This window comes from Hemicordylus capensis, chromosome 2, assembly GCF_027244095.1.
Source record: "Hemicordylus capensis ecotype Gifberg chromosome 2, rHemCap1.1.pri, whole genome shotgun sequence".
Classification (NCBI taxonomy): Eukaryota; Metazoa; Chordata; class Lepidosauria; order Squamata; family Cordylidae; genus Hemicordylus; species Hemicordylus capensis.
In genome coordinates, this window is record NC_069658.1 from 107,471,248 (window position 1) to 107,485,329 (window position 14,082).

The 14,082-nt window shown below is 40.9% G+C and overlaps 1 protein-coding gene and 1 long non-coding RNA gene across 6 annotated transcripts in view; one reads left to right on the plus strand and one right to left on the minus strand.

Moving 5' to 3' along the window:
* Positions 1 to 14,082, minus strand: part of PIP5K1B (phosphatidylinositol-4-phosphate 5-kinase type 1 beta) — a 128,278-nt gene that overhangs the window by 11,336 nt on the left and 102,860 nt on the right. For all 5 annotated transcript variants that reach the window (XM_053300203.1, XM_053300201.1, XM_053300199.1 and 2 more), the window contains one exon: positions 1,157 to 1,274. In XM_053300203.1, coding sequence (XP_053156178.1) covers positions 1,157 to 1,274 — 118 coding nt within the window. The remainder of the gene's footprint in view (positions 1 to 1,156; positions 1,275 to 14,082) is intronic.
* The window catches only part of LOC128346678 (uncharacterized), a 69,166-nt gene continuing 63,950 nt past the window's right edge, over positions 8,867 to 14,082 (plus strand). Inside the window, exon 1 of the long non-coding RNA XR_008317122.1 lies at positions 8,867 to 8,900. This is a non-coding gene — a long non-coding RNA (uncharacterized LOC128346678). The remainder of the gene's footprint in view (positions 8,901 to 14,082) is intronic.

Below are 14,082 nucleotides of genomic sequence, written 5' to 3' on the forward strand. Positions count from 1 at the left end.
TATTTTTAAACATACCTTCTCCGTTAAAATATTATTTACTACCATTACAAATATGGAGTGGAAGATTTACATTTAAAGGTTTTCTAGGCTGAAACATTTAGGTGTATAATATAAGCACAATGACAACATCCAGGTCTCACTACAAACCAACTGGACCACAGCTACTGGATTCTGTGAGATTAGATCTGGACAGCACCAAGAATCTTGAACAACAGGGAACACAGAGACTACTCTATTCAAATGGAAAGTTACCACTCCTATGGGACTTTCCAGTAGGGCCCTAAGAAGAATCACAAATGTTCTTCCTTCCCCTTGCACATCAAAAGTGATCAAACATTTTGAAAAAGATGAATCCAATTAATTATGAGGAAAGGAAAATTTCTCTCTACATTGATAAGTTTACTGAAGAATTTTAAAAAGGACACAAGTAAATCTGCTGCCCAGTTTCTAGAAAGGGATGAGATTAATATGGTTATTATTAATATTGCTGTATGGTTATTTTTATGTATGTATTTTAATTTTTTAATTAGATCTGTTTTTATATTTTAGCATATTTTAATTGTGTAATTTTTATAGTCTTGTTTTAATTTTTTCTATGTGAACCGCCTTGTGATTGTTTTAATGAAAGGTGGTATATAAATTTATTAAAAATAAATAATAATAATAAATCCTTTGCAAATTCCCCATCAGCAAATACTGGCTGGCATCCACACTAATTTACTCAACAGCAGTCCTACTGATATTAACAACTAACTTGTCCTATTAATTTCATTAATTTATTCATGACTGCTCATGAATAATTTAATCTGAGCCTTTGCCAGTGAGAAACACATTTTTTCCACCAACAAATATAAGAGAAATCACCTGTAAATGATCAAAGTAATAATGAGAATCTCCAGTGCCTATTTGCTTTTTCAGGGATTGCTACAAACCCTACCTGTGAATAGAACTGTAAGTATAGTTGTGCCATAACTTTTTCTTCCCTCTCCAATGATTGTTCTCCATCAGAGCAACATGTCTTTCAGTTTTGTGAAAAGGTCAAGGGGAAACCATTTCCCACAAAATGGGGAAGGTCACTTAAAGCATACATTTGCAGAATATAATCCACAGTGAATTAAAAATGTAAAAGGAAAATCAGCACACTTGAACAACTTACTAAGTACACATCCAGGACAGAAGCATTATCGTTCTCTGTTTCTACTGTGCTCTGTTCTGAAGTCAAGTAGATAGCACTGTCTTCCAAGGTGAATGTTGAACTCGAAGGCAATCCTTTACTGGATATAAAAACAACACACACTATAAGCATGAAAAGAAATCCAATATTGCGATAGAGTTTATAACTGTGTATTTTGTTTTAGTAAAATACTTATTATTTAACTTTATGCACAATTGCCTGGCAATCAGCAGGGAACAGGCCATTCCCAGCAGGCGGAGAAGGAGCAGTGCAACTTGTGGGGAATGGTGCTCAGCCTAGGGATGAGCTGGACATGACCACCAATGAGACACAGAATGGCTTTGGCGGCTATTGAATGAGTCACAGCATGCTTGGAAGACTAATTGCACATGAAGGCAGCTCTTGGAGGAGTTATAACAATGCCCCTGGGATGGGAGCCACTCTGCTCTCTATTCTCCATGCAGCGTAGTACCTTAAATGTTTCTGCGTACAGTGTGGCACCTTACATTTCTACCTTGCACTAAAATGTAACATGAGAGGAAAGTAGGGAGTTCATGTTGGTTCAGATTTATTGAAAGCTGAATCTATATAAATCTGTACAGATTCCACAGATATCAGAACAAGACTCCCATGATTACTGTTGAAGGGGGCGTGGGACGGGACAGGTGTAACACACATTTTTTATTTTTATTTTCAAGCTGCATGCAATATATGTATATACTCCACCTCTTACAAAGCTTCAGGCATCAAAATGGCATTTCTGCAATTTTTGAAGTTTATTTGCATCAACACAATCACTAGTTAGGAGATAGTGATTATTGTTATCTAGGAAACAAGAAAGGAAGCCATGCCACACCCACTGAAAGGGCCACAGTGGCCAATATCTCAATGCCTCGTCTTGTTTTACTCATTCCGTTATTAATACTGTGGCTATTTACTCTGCAACTTTAAATGCTTTATTCGTGTATCTTATACTGATTTGATGTCCATACATAATTTTTTTTAAAGGGTAAGAGAAAGCAAACAGAAGTTAATAACACTGAAGGGTTTTTGGATGGAAAGCGTTCCCAAAACACAGATGTATTTGTATACAAGTCTGAATAAGAAAGAGAAAATAAACTGCTGTAGCTATATATCCAGGAGACCAGCCATCTATAGTACATGTATACGGTATCCATGGTTTCACACACAGGTCAGTAAGAGTTGGAGCAAATCCCCAATTCATATCCCAGATATTAGTATTTCACTCATGCTGATTTCCCTGCCAGTGCTGAGCTAAATGAAAACAAACACAGGCGGGTTGCCCACAGAACACTGGAAGTGCTTGTTCAATGTGCACCATATTTCATCATCTTTTGCAAATAAAACTCTGGCACAGAAAACACTGTTGACAGAAGAATAAAAAACACCAAACTTGCTTTAGATGAGACATAATAAATAGTTGGAACCAAATACAAGCTTGAGAATGTGCTTGGTGTATATCCCAGAAGTAACAAGGGGACAGGAGACGACAATAGCCATTTTAACCATTTGGATCACAGCATCATCATTATGATAAGCAATTAGGTCAACAAAAAGCAACGTTTCTTCACTGAAGTGACAAAACTTCTAAAATAATATTTATTTATTTAATAAATTTGTGCCAAAGTCTCTAGGCGGTTTGCAGCATAAAACAAATTCAGGCAGTCATAGTGCAGACAGTCTTGTGAACCACCCCACAAAGATGGCTTATATAACCCCAGCTAACTGGGCAAAGAGGCACCTTTTTAACATGGTGATTCTCTTTATTTAGCAGGGGGCAAGTAACTGGCCCTATCCACCACCAGCACAGTCCTTCCAGCGATTATTGCTGGTGTCTATCTTGTGGCTTATTTTAAGACTGTGAGCCCTTTGGGGATGGGGATCCATCTTATTTATTTATTATTTCTCTATGTAAATAGAGACTTGGAAATTTTTTGTTGAAAAGCAGTATATAAATATTAGTTGTTGCTGTAGTTGTATATTTGGTAAAATATGATTTTTTAAAAAGCAGAGAAAACTACTAGTAAGATTGTGGTAGCACAAGGCAAGAAGATATTCCTGAACTAGAGACTGGAGCAGTTCCATGATACACTTAAATCTTTCTTCATACTTCTGGAAACTTCTTCAGTTCCCCATACTCAGTTGAAGGTAAGGAAGAATGAACAAGTCACATCTCAAGGAAAGGCCATTGTCCTGCCCCTTTAGTCGAGGAACTCTCTAAAGCTCTAGAACAGGAGTGTCAAACTCAACTGAGTGGTGGGCCGGATTTGATTCAAATGCACCTCCAGGGGACCACACATAAATAAATACAAAGAAAGTTATATACACCTCTTCCTCCTCCTCCTCCTGCTCCTCCATGACTGCTCCCTTGTACCACCTTCTGTCTTCCTCCTCCTCCTCCACCCTCCACTGTGTTGCTGGGAGAAAGTGCCTAGTGCCATTTTCTGACTTTCACCTTCTCCTTCCTCTTTCTCTCTCTCCTTCCCTGCTTTATAGATGCTTCTCTCACAAACACAAAGTAATCTTATATAGAGTCAACTAAGAGTTTATTCAGCAACAACTCCATTTTGTCCCCCTTTTCCTTTCTGACGCCACCTCCCACACTCTCTACAAGATCCCCACTGGGACAAACTTCTAAAAAACAAAACAAAATAAACTGGATAGAATACAACACTCTCCTCACTCATGCTGGGAGAGGATACATTGCACCACCTGTTGTCTACCACCTCCTCCCTCCCTCTCCTCCCATCCCTGCACTTCACAGACTGACGAGCCTGCCATGAGGATGTGTGTGTGGGGGGGGAGTGTGGCAGCGGTGGCAGGAGGAAGGAAGGAAGCCATGGCAAATGGGAGAGATGTCACAACTTCTGTGTTTGTGGGAGAGAAATACCAGTAGCAGAGGCAGCAGGAGTGAGCAAGCGAGAAATGCCGCCACTCTGGCAGCAGTGGGAAGAAACACAACAGTGGCTCAAGCTTTCTAGCCCTTGTTCAGGGGCCAGATAACTGTGCTCCAGAGGCTGGATCTGGCCCATGGGCTTTATGTTTTGACACACCTGCTCTAGAATTCTCTGAAGTTGTGCTATGCCGGTACAGATCTCATTAACGTAGCTGCACAAAGACCACAAAGATGATGGTTCAAATACTTTTAGTAAGATAGTGATGGAGAAGCCATGATCTCTCCCCCCACCCCATACTATTAGTCATAGAGAAGAAAACACACAGTGCCTTCATTTATTCCAGTCAAAACTTCAAAATATGAGCCAACTTCTATACAAGAAGTATCTGAAGGTGAAATGTAGCTACATCTTTCTGATAAGAGAAAATGTAGTATTGCGCATAAATTGCTCAAAATAGATTGCCACATGATCCTTTATTCACTTATTATAGTGATTGCTTCATCATGGACAGCAACATTAATTTCTTTCAGAACATATACTGTAGTTCAATTATTTCCAGTAGTGTGCTTATTCTGTTGATCACATTTTAATGATAGCCTCTTGGTAATTTTTACTATTTACAAACAAAACTTTAGGCAAGACTTACTCATCCTCATCTTCTTCCAAGGAAGACACGAGGTTGTCCTCTTGCATATGCATGAGACCTCAAAATCTCCCCAGGGGAGGGATGTGCATCTTCAGGCCTTCATTTGCCCTTAATGCAGGCAAGGTCACAGAGGCTATTTTCATATTTTAGATTTGCGTTGTAAAACTAGCTTGAATGTACAATGAAGAGCACGTGTATGGTGTTATCTCAGGCGAACAAATCTTGTTTATTGTGGGAAATGTAATACTTCAGAGACTGATATAATTAGTTAGCAAGGCACTGCTGACCACTTCTCACAACATTTTCTATCAAATGCTTCCTATGATTGTTTCATACTAAGCCAATGCTAAGATCTAGTTTTGAAGCTGAATCAGGTACACAGTGCCCCAGGCCCTGCAGGCGGGTGGCCACACCCAGTGCTTACTTCCATATAGAGCAGTCCTATGCACAGCACCATAGAGGGCCACAAAAAGTGTTCGGAATCTCATGAAGCCCCAGTGATGTCTTGGAAGGTGCACAAACATTCTGGGAAATGAATTCCTTCCTAATGCTTTCCCCACAGAGCTCTACATTTCCAAGCTCACCCCTCACACCTTACTACATGCCTTCCAAGACATCATGGGGTTTCCAGGTCCCTCAGTCCCTCTAATGGCCCTCCCTGGTGCTGTGTACAGCATCATTCTGCTTGGAGGTAGTGAGATGTAGCCCTCAAGGACACCTTTCGAACCAACCCAGAAGGGAATCGGACAGGGCTGCATCCTGGCCTCACTTCTGTTCAATTTTTACATCAATGTCATGGTGAACCGTCTCAGCAGCCCTGACTTCCATCCTCCCACGTTGGCTGAAAAATCCATCTCCATCCTACTCTGTGCAGATGCTGCTGCAATCCTCTTGAGGACCCTTGTAGGTCCCAGAAGGGCACTGGCAGCATTGTCACAGTATTGCAAAGATGAACAAATTGAAATAAACTATCAAAAAACTAAGGCCATAGCCTTTGCCAGAAGACCCGAGATCCGCAACTGAATTATTGATGGCCACAGAATTCAACAGGCTTCCTGTTCTACATATCTGGGGGTGGTCCTTCACACCTCTGGCTCAAGAAAGGCCCACTGTAAACACGTTGCCCTAGCAGCACAGAGGAGCTCCGCTGCTATCTTGAGCTTCCTACGGAATAGAGGTGGCCATTATGTACCTGCAACACTCAAACTATATGAGGTGACAATTAACTTATTGTGCCCACCCAGGACCCCCCTCTAATTTTATCATACTGGAACGTGTCCAATCTAAATTCCGAAGAGCGGCTTTACAAGTACCTTACTGTATCTCCAATGCCACTCTGCGTTTGGAAACTGGCATGATAAAAGTTGAGGCCAAAATTTGGATGACTATTCTTAACTACTGGCTCAAATTAGCCCTTGGCCCTTGGGGCCTGGCCCCACTAACCCTGCAGGACAACTTCCAATCCTCTTAGAAATGGGCAGTCTATGACAAGGTGGCGCTATAGAGTTTCTCCCCATCTCTCCTCCTTACTATGGGCTGTGACAAGGCGAAAATGGCCATAAAACAGAGGACCCTGAATATGGAACGCCAGGAGGATCTAAGAAGAGTACCTGGCTTCGGACAGCTCCAGGTTCACTGTCTCCCTCCCTGCATATTTGACACAGCTGGAAATACCAAGCCACAGAAGGGCGTTCACTCTTGACCGATGTCATGCCCTTCCATCCGCTGTTTTGGAAGGAAAATACTGGAAGATCCCATTGACAGAAAGGCTTTGCTCCTGTGCTTCTGGGGAGGTGGGAACCACTGAGCATAAGAACAGCCCTGCTGGGTCAGGCCCAAAGCCCATCTTGTCCAGCATCTGTTTCACACAGTGGCCGACCAGATGCCACTGGAAGCCTACAGGCAGGAGTTGAGGGCATGGCCTCTCTCCTGCTGTTACTCCCCTGCAACTAGTATTCAGAGGCATCTTGCCTCTGAGGCTGGAGGTGAAAGGTGTACTCCTTTTTTGAACCTTTTATAAATATAGCCAAGTCATACTCTACTACTCAGCTACCCTGGTCATCCCAGCCAAGTCTACACTAAGATGGTGCTCTTAGATGAAAAGTGGACTTTTACGTACAATACTGCTAGGTTCTGCACAGCAGCATGCAATATCCGTCAGACCCTGACTGCCAGCCCATAATCCATGTAGCTGATTTTAACTACTGACTATTTTACTAGATTGTCCTATTTTAGTCAGTCATTTTATTTCCCCTTTTACCCTATATTACATCTTATAGTATCCCTCTCTACAGTTTTTACCTTTGTAGATGTCTTTGATTCATTGATAGTTGTATGTGCACTATAGTTGCATTTTATATATTCCACTAGAGTTGTATTTTAATTTTATGTAGCAGATTTTAACTACTGCTAGTTTGACCTATTTTAGTTAGTTGCCTTACTATTATAATTAGCTGTTTTATTCTACATTTTACCTATATTACATATTTGAGCTACCTCGCTTATATTCTATAGTATACTTTATATATTTTTAAAATCTTGTTTTTCTTAGATGTTTATACCCTTTATTTCATTAGTCCTCCCACTAGAGATGTAATACAAATCATAATCTAATAGTTTATAGTATATTAGTTTTTAGCAATAAATTTAAATTTTTCATAATAATCTGATTTATAGTAATTTCCAATATGGTTTAATTGCCTTACGTAGTTTTACTGTATTATAACTTGTGCTAGTCTTTGATTGTAATAAAGACGATTGATTGATTGATTGCATGGAGGTAAGTACTGCCAGCAGCCACCTCACTGTGGGGTTAGGGGTGAATGCCAATGATTTGCCTTCAGGGCTTTAAAGCCAAAGATTTGCACAGGCCTATTAAAATCCAATTATTTATTTCCAAAAGATGAATCCAATAGTGCCAGATTTTTCCTTGCAATATATTTTGTTATTACAAGAGACATCTTTGGTTTAACAGTCATTTAATCTTCTTGGGAGACCCTGAGAAGTCTATTGCTGCTCAGAGGGGGAAGAGGGGCTGATAATTAAACTGAGTTATTCAGTTTTTCATCAAGATTTTCAGCAATGCCCCTCTTTTTCAATAATTTTTGGCACTCCTTGAACGAGAGTGTTCATTTACACTGACCTTGCTTGCTCTCAGTGATAGTCTCATATGTTCAAATCTGATTAACTACATAGTGTGACATCATTATGTTCATTACATGACCTCTGATTGTCTGGACCTAACCTATGAAAAGGAAAGTAGCAGCTGCAGCCCCCAGAGGGAAACAAATGGCACCATTTTTTTAAAAGGTGAATGTCTGTATGCACAAAAGTGTTCAGAGGGAAGAAAAACTACTCCACTGAAATTTTAATCCTATTGAACTTGGAAAATATTTGCCACAGCTCTACTAGGTAATCAGCACCTTTACTAAACTATATATAAATGATGATTATTTCTATATATCAACCCAATATGCATTAAATTTACAAATTTCCCTGGACAAACATCGATATTTTTGTATCCAATTTAGCATTTTCAGCCTCTGTCTCTCATTTTCAGCCACATGAATAAAATTAATGTGTTTGTAATCATATGCAGAAATAGTGCACATGCAGACGCGTAACCAGGGTGGGGCAGGCAGGGCACGTGCCCTAGGTGCCAGTTGCAGGAGGGCGCCAAGTGCCTGCCACGCCCCACCCCCAATCACCACAGTTGTGTGTGCGTGTTTTTTAAGGGCTTTTTTTTAAAACCTGCCCTGGCCGGGCACCCGCTGCCACCCCCACTCACGCAGCCGCGACGACAGAGATCTGAGTCCTGGGCAGAGAGCCTGCGCCCCTGCCCCCAGCCTCCCCAAGCGCAGACTTTCCGGTTATTTTCAGGGAGCGTTTGCTGCCTGAAAGCCTCTATTCCCCTTTCTCTCCCTCCAGAGAGGAAGAGAAAGGGAAAACAGATGCTTTCAGGCAGCAAGCCTGCCCTGAAGTGAGACTGAAGAGCTCGCTCTGCTCTTCAGAGCTTGAGGCCACGCCCCCTTTCAATGTGATGTCATCACATGATATATCACATGCAAAGGGGGTGTGGCCTCAAGCTCTAAAGAGCCGGAGGTAGCTCTTCAGTCTCTTTTCAGAGCAGGCTTGCTGCGTGAAAGCAGCTCTTCACTCGAAGGTGTGGTCCTTATTCTGTAAGCAACATTCTGCAAGCAACCCCTCTCCCCATCCCGCTCAAATCCCATCTTCCTTTCCTTGGGTGGGCTTTTCTCTGTTGTTAGAGGGGGTTAGAGGGGAGGGGTGGGGAGGAGAGTAGGTACTTAGCTGTGCTGGCTTGCCCTTCCAGCAGCACTAGTTTGTTAAAAATTGATTTTGTGATTTAAGTCTTGTCTTTTAAAAGAGTTGACTATTAAAATGTGCAGTAAATCATGTGTAATTGAAAAAGGCTTGTAATTATAAATGTAAGTGAAAAAGATTGTTTTACATCTGAAAGTTGAAGACATTTCCTAGAACTTACAATAAGTTTTTCATTTACTGCCAGGCATGCACACTATGTAGAAATAGACTTGTATTAATGTGCATAAACAATGCAGTCACCAAAAGAAACCTTAAAAAGCTTAATATGCAGAGACCTCTTCTATGAGGCGGATAAATACAAGTGAAATTGATGGATTTCTTTGTGACTTTTCCTGAGAGCCAGCATAGTGTAGTGGTTAGAGTGTTGGACTACGACCGGGAAGACCTGAGTTTGAATCCTCATTCAACCATGAATCTCACTGGGTGACTTTGGGCCAGTCATGTATCTCTCAGCCTAACCTACCTCACAGGGCTGTTGTGAGGATAAAAAAACCCCGTGTACACCACTCTGAGCTCCTTGGAAGAAGAGAAGGATATAAGTGTAAATATAAATTTTAAAAATGGGCACATGGATAAACAAAATCTCTCTTCCTATGCTGTTTGCTCTGATGTATTGGAAGGGGAAAGGAGGGAACAGTTTGATTAACATTCCAGAATTGTTCATAAGTGTACCCCTTAAGAATTAATATATTAGTTTCTCTCTCTTCCTTGCCCTAACCTTGAGATTCCTCAGCAATAGCCCTGCCTGCTCATTTTGTGTATCTTACTCTTAAGATGGAGTGGGTTTTTTGTTTGTTTTTATTGCATGTTGTAGCTGTATGTGCATGTAGGCTGACTTGTGTTTTGGAGGAGGCGCTGAGGCTGTAAGGCCCCACTGTGAATGCAGGTGTGCACACACTGCCTTGATAGTGGTTAGAGTGCTGGACTAGGACCAGGGAGACCCGAGTTCAAATCCCTATTCAGCCATGAGACTTGCTGGGTGACTCTGGGCCAGTCACTTCTCTCTCAGTCTAACCTACTCCACAGGGTTGCTGTGAGGAGAAACTTATGTACACTGCTCTGGGCTCCTTGGAAGAAGAGTGGGATATAAAAAATGTGAATGTTGCTGCTTGCTGGCAGATAGCAGCTGGGGCGGGCGGGCAGGGGGTTGCTAATACACACTGCTGGATTTGGAATGCAATAAACATGCTGATCAGGGAATGTAAGGACTACATCCAGTCTCCAGTACCTCTCTGAATAGCTGATAGGTGTGATTCCTGCTTTCTGAAGAAGGTTTTATCTGTGCTGCCTCAGCAATTTGCATCAGTGAAAGCAAGTAAGGTGCAGTTATAATTTTCAGTTAGTGCCATAATTTAATTAAAAGATTAACAAGCTTGACTTTTATTTTTGAGCTGATACTATGGTGAAGTTATCTGAAAGATGGGTGTCAGATATTGGGGGGGGGCGCAATTTCAGTGCTCGCCCTAGGTGCTGTTTTCCCTAGATATGCCTCTGTGTACATGCCTATTTTGTCTCAAGCACATGTATATAAAGGTTGGTCAAACAGAATAATTACATGGTTTTTCCACATATTGTATAGTTTGTTTTGTTTTAAAACTGTTACCTTTGTATAGGAAAAATATAATGTGATGAAACAGTCAGTGATGAGTCCAATGCAGTCATTTCTTTTCTAAAATTTCAAGAGTATCAAATATGTAGGAGCCAGCCCCGAAAAGGTCTGGGGAGGCAGGAGGGCAATGGAATCTAATTCTTGGCTACAATACACTGGGGTTTCTCTCAGCCTTGGTCTAACATATCCTTACTGAATGGTAAAGTGTGCTGTAAAGTTGATTTTGACTCCTGGCGCCCACCCACAGAGCCCTGTGGTTTTCTTTGGTAGATTACAGGAGAGGTTTACCATTGCCTCCTCCCACGCAGTATGAGATGATGCCTTTCAGCATCTTCCTATATTGCTGCTGCCCAACACTGTACCAGTGGGAATTCGAACCGGCAACCTTCTGCTTGTTAGTCAAGCATTTCTCCGCTGCACCACCTAAGGTGACCTTACTGAACAGTAGTATGACTTTATAAATTTGCAAAAAGGGCCAAGTCACTGAAAAAGCAACTTGGTTTATCATTAGAAAGCTAGTCAGGCAGTGATACCTCATTTGCATTGCAATTACAGTACTGTTTTGTTAAGCTCCACAATTGTTACTGGGAAAACCATAAGTGGAATTGACTTTTTAATACATCGTCTGGCTTTGAAATGAAGTTGATTGACATTAAAGATTCTTTTGTATACCAAACCTAAGCTAATATAGCAGAAGCAAGTTTGCATTATCAGTAATTAGTGTGGACACTGGCAGTTATTATATCTGTCATGACAACTTTTCCAAAGAGAACATTGTTTTCAGCATAACAGGATTTCTTCGGAGAGCACCAAAGTATTAAGTTTCATTTTTATGATTTAAAAAACAAATAAATAGTTTGTAAATTCACTAATAGTTATAATTACTAGATGGTTTCTCAAAATCATTTTCTACATGTCTTAAGTTATGTGAAACAGGCACTGCTACTAATCTGCTTTTAACATGTTGGGTGGCAATAGTGATGGACTATAGAATGGTCTTTCTAGAACTACAAACCTCAGAGCTTTCAAAACAGAGCTCCAGAACTTAAGGAAATTATTTAATCTGGAAGCTCAGCTGGGGCTCACTGTAATTAGCAAGTGCTTCTGATATTGATGGGTCTTTGCTTCTGCTTCAAGTTCAGGATCCAGCTAATCATTGTTTTAAGGATCCAAAAAGGAATGTGCCAAAGGTCTGACTGATCAGCAACTCTAAGGGCTTTATTTTGTGATGTGCAACCTGGCACAACTTAAGGAAAGTATTGCTTTCCTCAGTATGGAGCATCACAGATGCTCACATTTGCTCCCTGAAGCATACTATAAACTAGATCGGGGTTCCCAACATGTGGTACTCCAGATGTTGCTGGACTACAACTCTCATCATAGCTACAATTTATTGTTGCTTGGGATGATGGTAGTTGTAGTTCAGCAACATCTGGAGTACCACATGTTGGGAATCTCTTACCTAGATGATGATGATTATTATTATTATTGTTATTGTATCCTCCAAGTAGGTCCTTTACAATTAGAGAAAACACACTGAAATCTTGCCCAAAGGATTACAGTCTGAAATACATGGCACATAAGAGAAGGGGAGTGGGAGTGATAAAAGTGATATGCAGATTTTTTTGTAACTACTAGACTGGGGATGGAGGGAAAGAGAGTAAACATGGATAAGTGCATTCCATTTCATACGAACAGAGGGTAAATCATCAGCTGAGTTGTCTGAGCACAGCCAGGAATTCATGATCATCCATACAGAGTTTGGTGCTCTAAGAATTCCCATAAAATTCCATTAAATTCGAGACTAACTTTCACATACCATTTCACCGTCTATTTAAAAACAATTGTGTATAAATATTGGAAGGTTCCATAACATTTAAATATCAGCGGATAGGCACAACAACAATGTTACATCCTCGTCAATAGTGCACACATGCAGTGTAAAAAGCTCAGCTGCAGTCTATGCAACCCGGTGGGGGGGGTTGTGTCCCTGCAGCCTGCACGGCCAGAGACCCATTTCTGGGTTGAGTGGAGTACTTCCAAGGGGAGGGGGGTTGACAAAAACCACTCCACCCAAGTATCCACACTTCAGTAGTGATCTGTTACCAGTATGGGTGGGTGGTGGTTGTTTTTTGGCTGCTGATGCACACGGTTATTGAGGATGTCAGCCATTGCATTTTTGCCTTCTGTTTCCATGGATCAAGGGATGCTCCATGGCATACCAAAACATGCTGATGTTAAGGAACATTTTTCTTAATTGATATTTACTGTGCCACTTGACCAGACCTGGCAAAGCTTATACCACACCTGGAAAATCTACTGCATAATTTACATAATTGCATTTTGACCATATTTTATGCAGTCTTGTTTTGTAGTTTCATCCTTTGTGTGCAGTAAAAGAAATACAAACACAAAAAACCCCAACAACTTAAACCTTTTAAATTTCCTCCTTAGCAGGAAAAAAATACCTTATGTTATATGTACATTTTAGCCAGACTTTCCCTCCTCCTATTTCTACAGATCAGCCAGTATTTCAAAATAGCTAAATTTGCCATGAGTCACACAAACTAGGTTGACATCTAATAGGAGTTGGAACTTCTCAGTTATGATGCTTTCATACAGAATTTCTTCCTAGCAAGGCCTACCTGATGCAACAGATCTAAAAAATTATATATCAGCTTTCCACCATTGCTGGTATCCAAGGCAGTACAGCATGTATCACAGAACATCATAAAAACATTTAAAAATACATAAACCATTATATACAGTTACACAATTAAAAGAGAAACCCCTCAAGGCTTACAGGAAGCCTTGAAAGGAAATCTTTGAAAAGCATTTGGAACTTTAGGCTCATTTTAGTATTTTATAGACGCTGTTCAAATTGTCTTAGTCTGTAGTTTTATGGACACTGATTTTTTAAAATTAATCTTATTACTGTATAAGCTTCCTTGGGTGGGGCACCTTGGGACACAAGCAAATCAATAAATGCTGAAAAGAATTTTTTTATTTTCCAGTAGGAACAGAGGAAGCTGCCACATACTGAGACAGACCATTGGTCTATCTAGCTCAGTATTGTCTTCACAGACTGGCAGCGGCTTCTTCAAGGTTGCAGGCAGGAATCTCTCTCAGCCCCATCTTGGAGAAGCCAGGGAGGGAAATTGGAATCTTCTGCTCTTCCCAGAGTGGCTCAATCCCCTAAGGGGAATATCTTATAGTGCTCACAATTCTAGTCTCCCATTCATATGCAACCAGGGCAGACCCTGCTTAGCTAAGGGGACAAGTCATGCTCGCTACCACAAGACCAGCTCCCCTCTCCTGAGAGGAGTAAAAAAAGTGAGTTCTATAAAGTACATCAGAACTGCTTTCAACATTTCAACTCCTAACATTAGTCTTG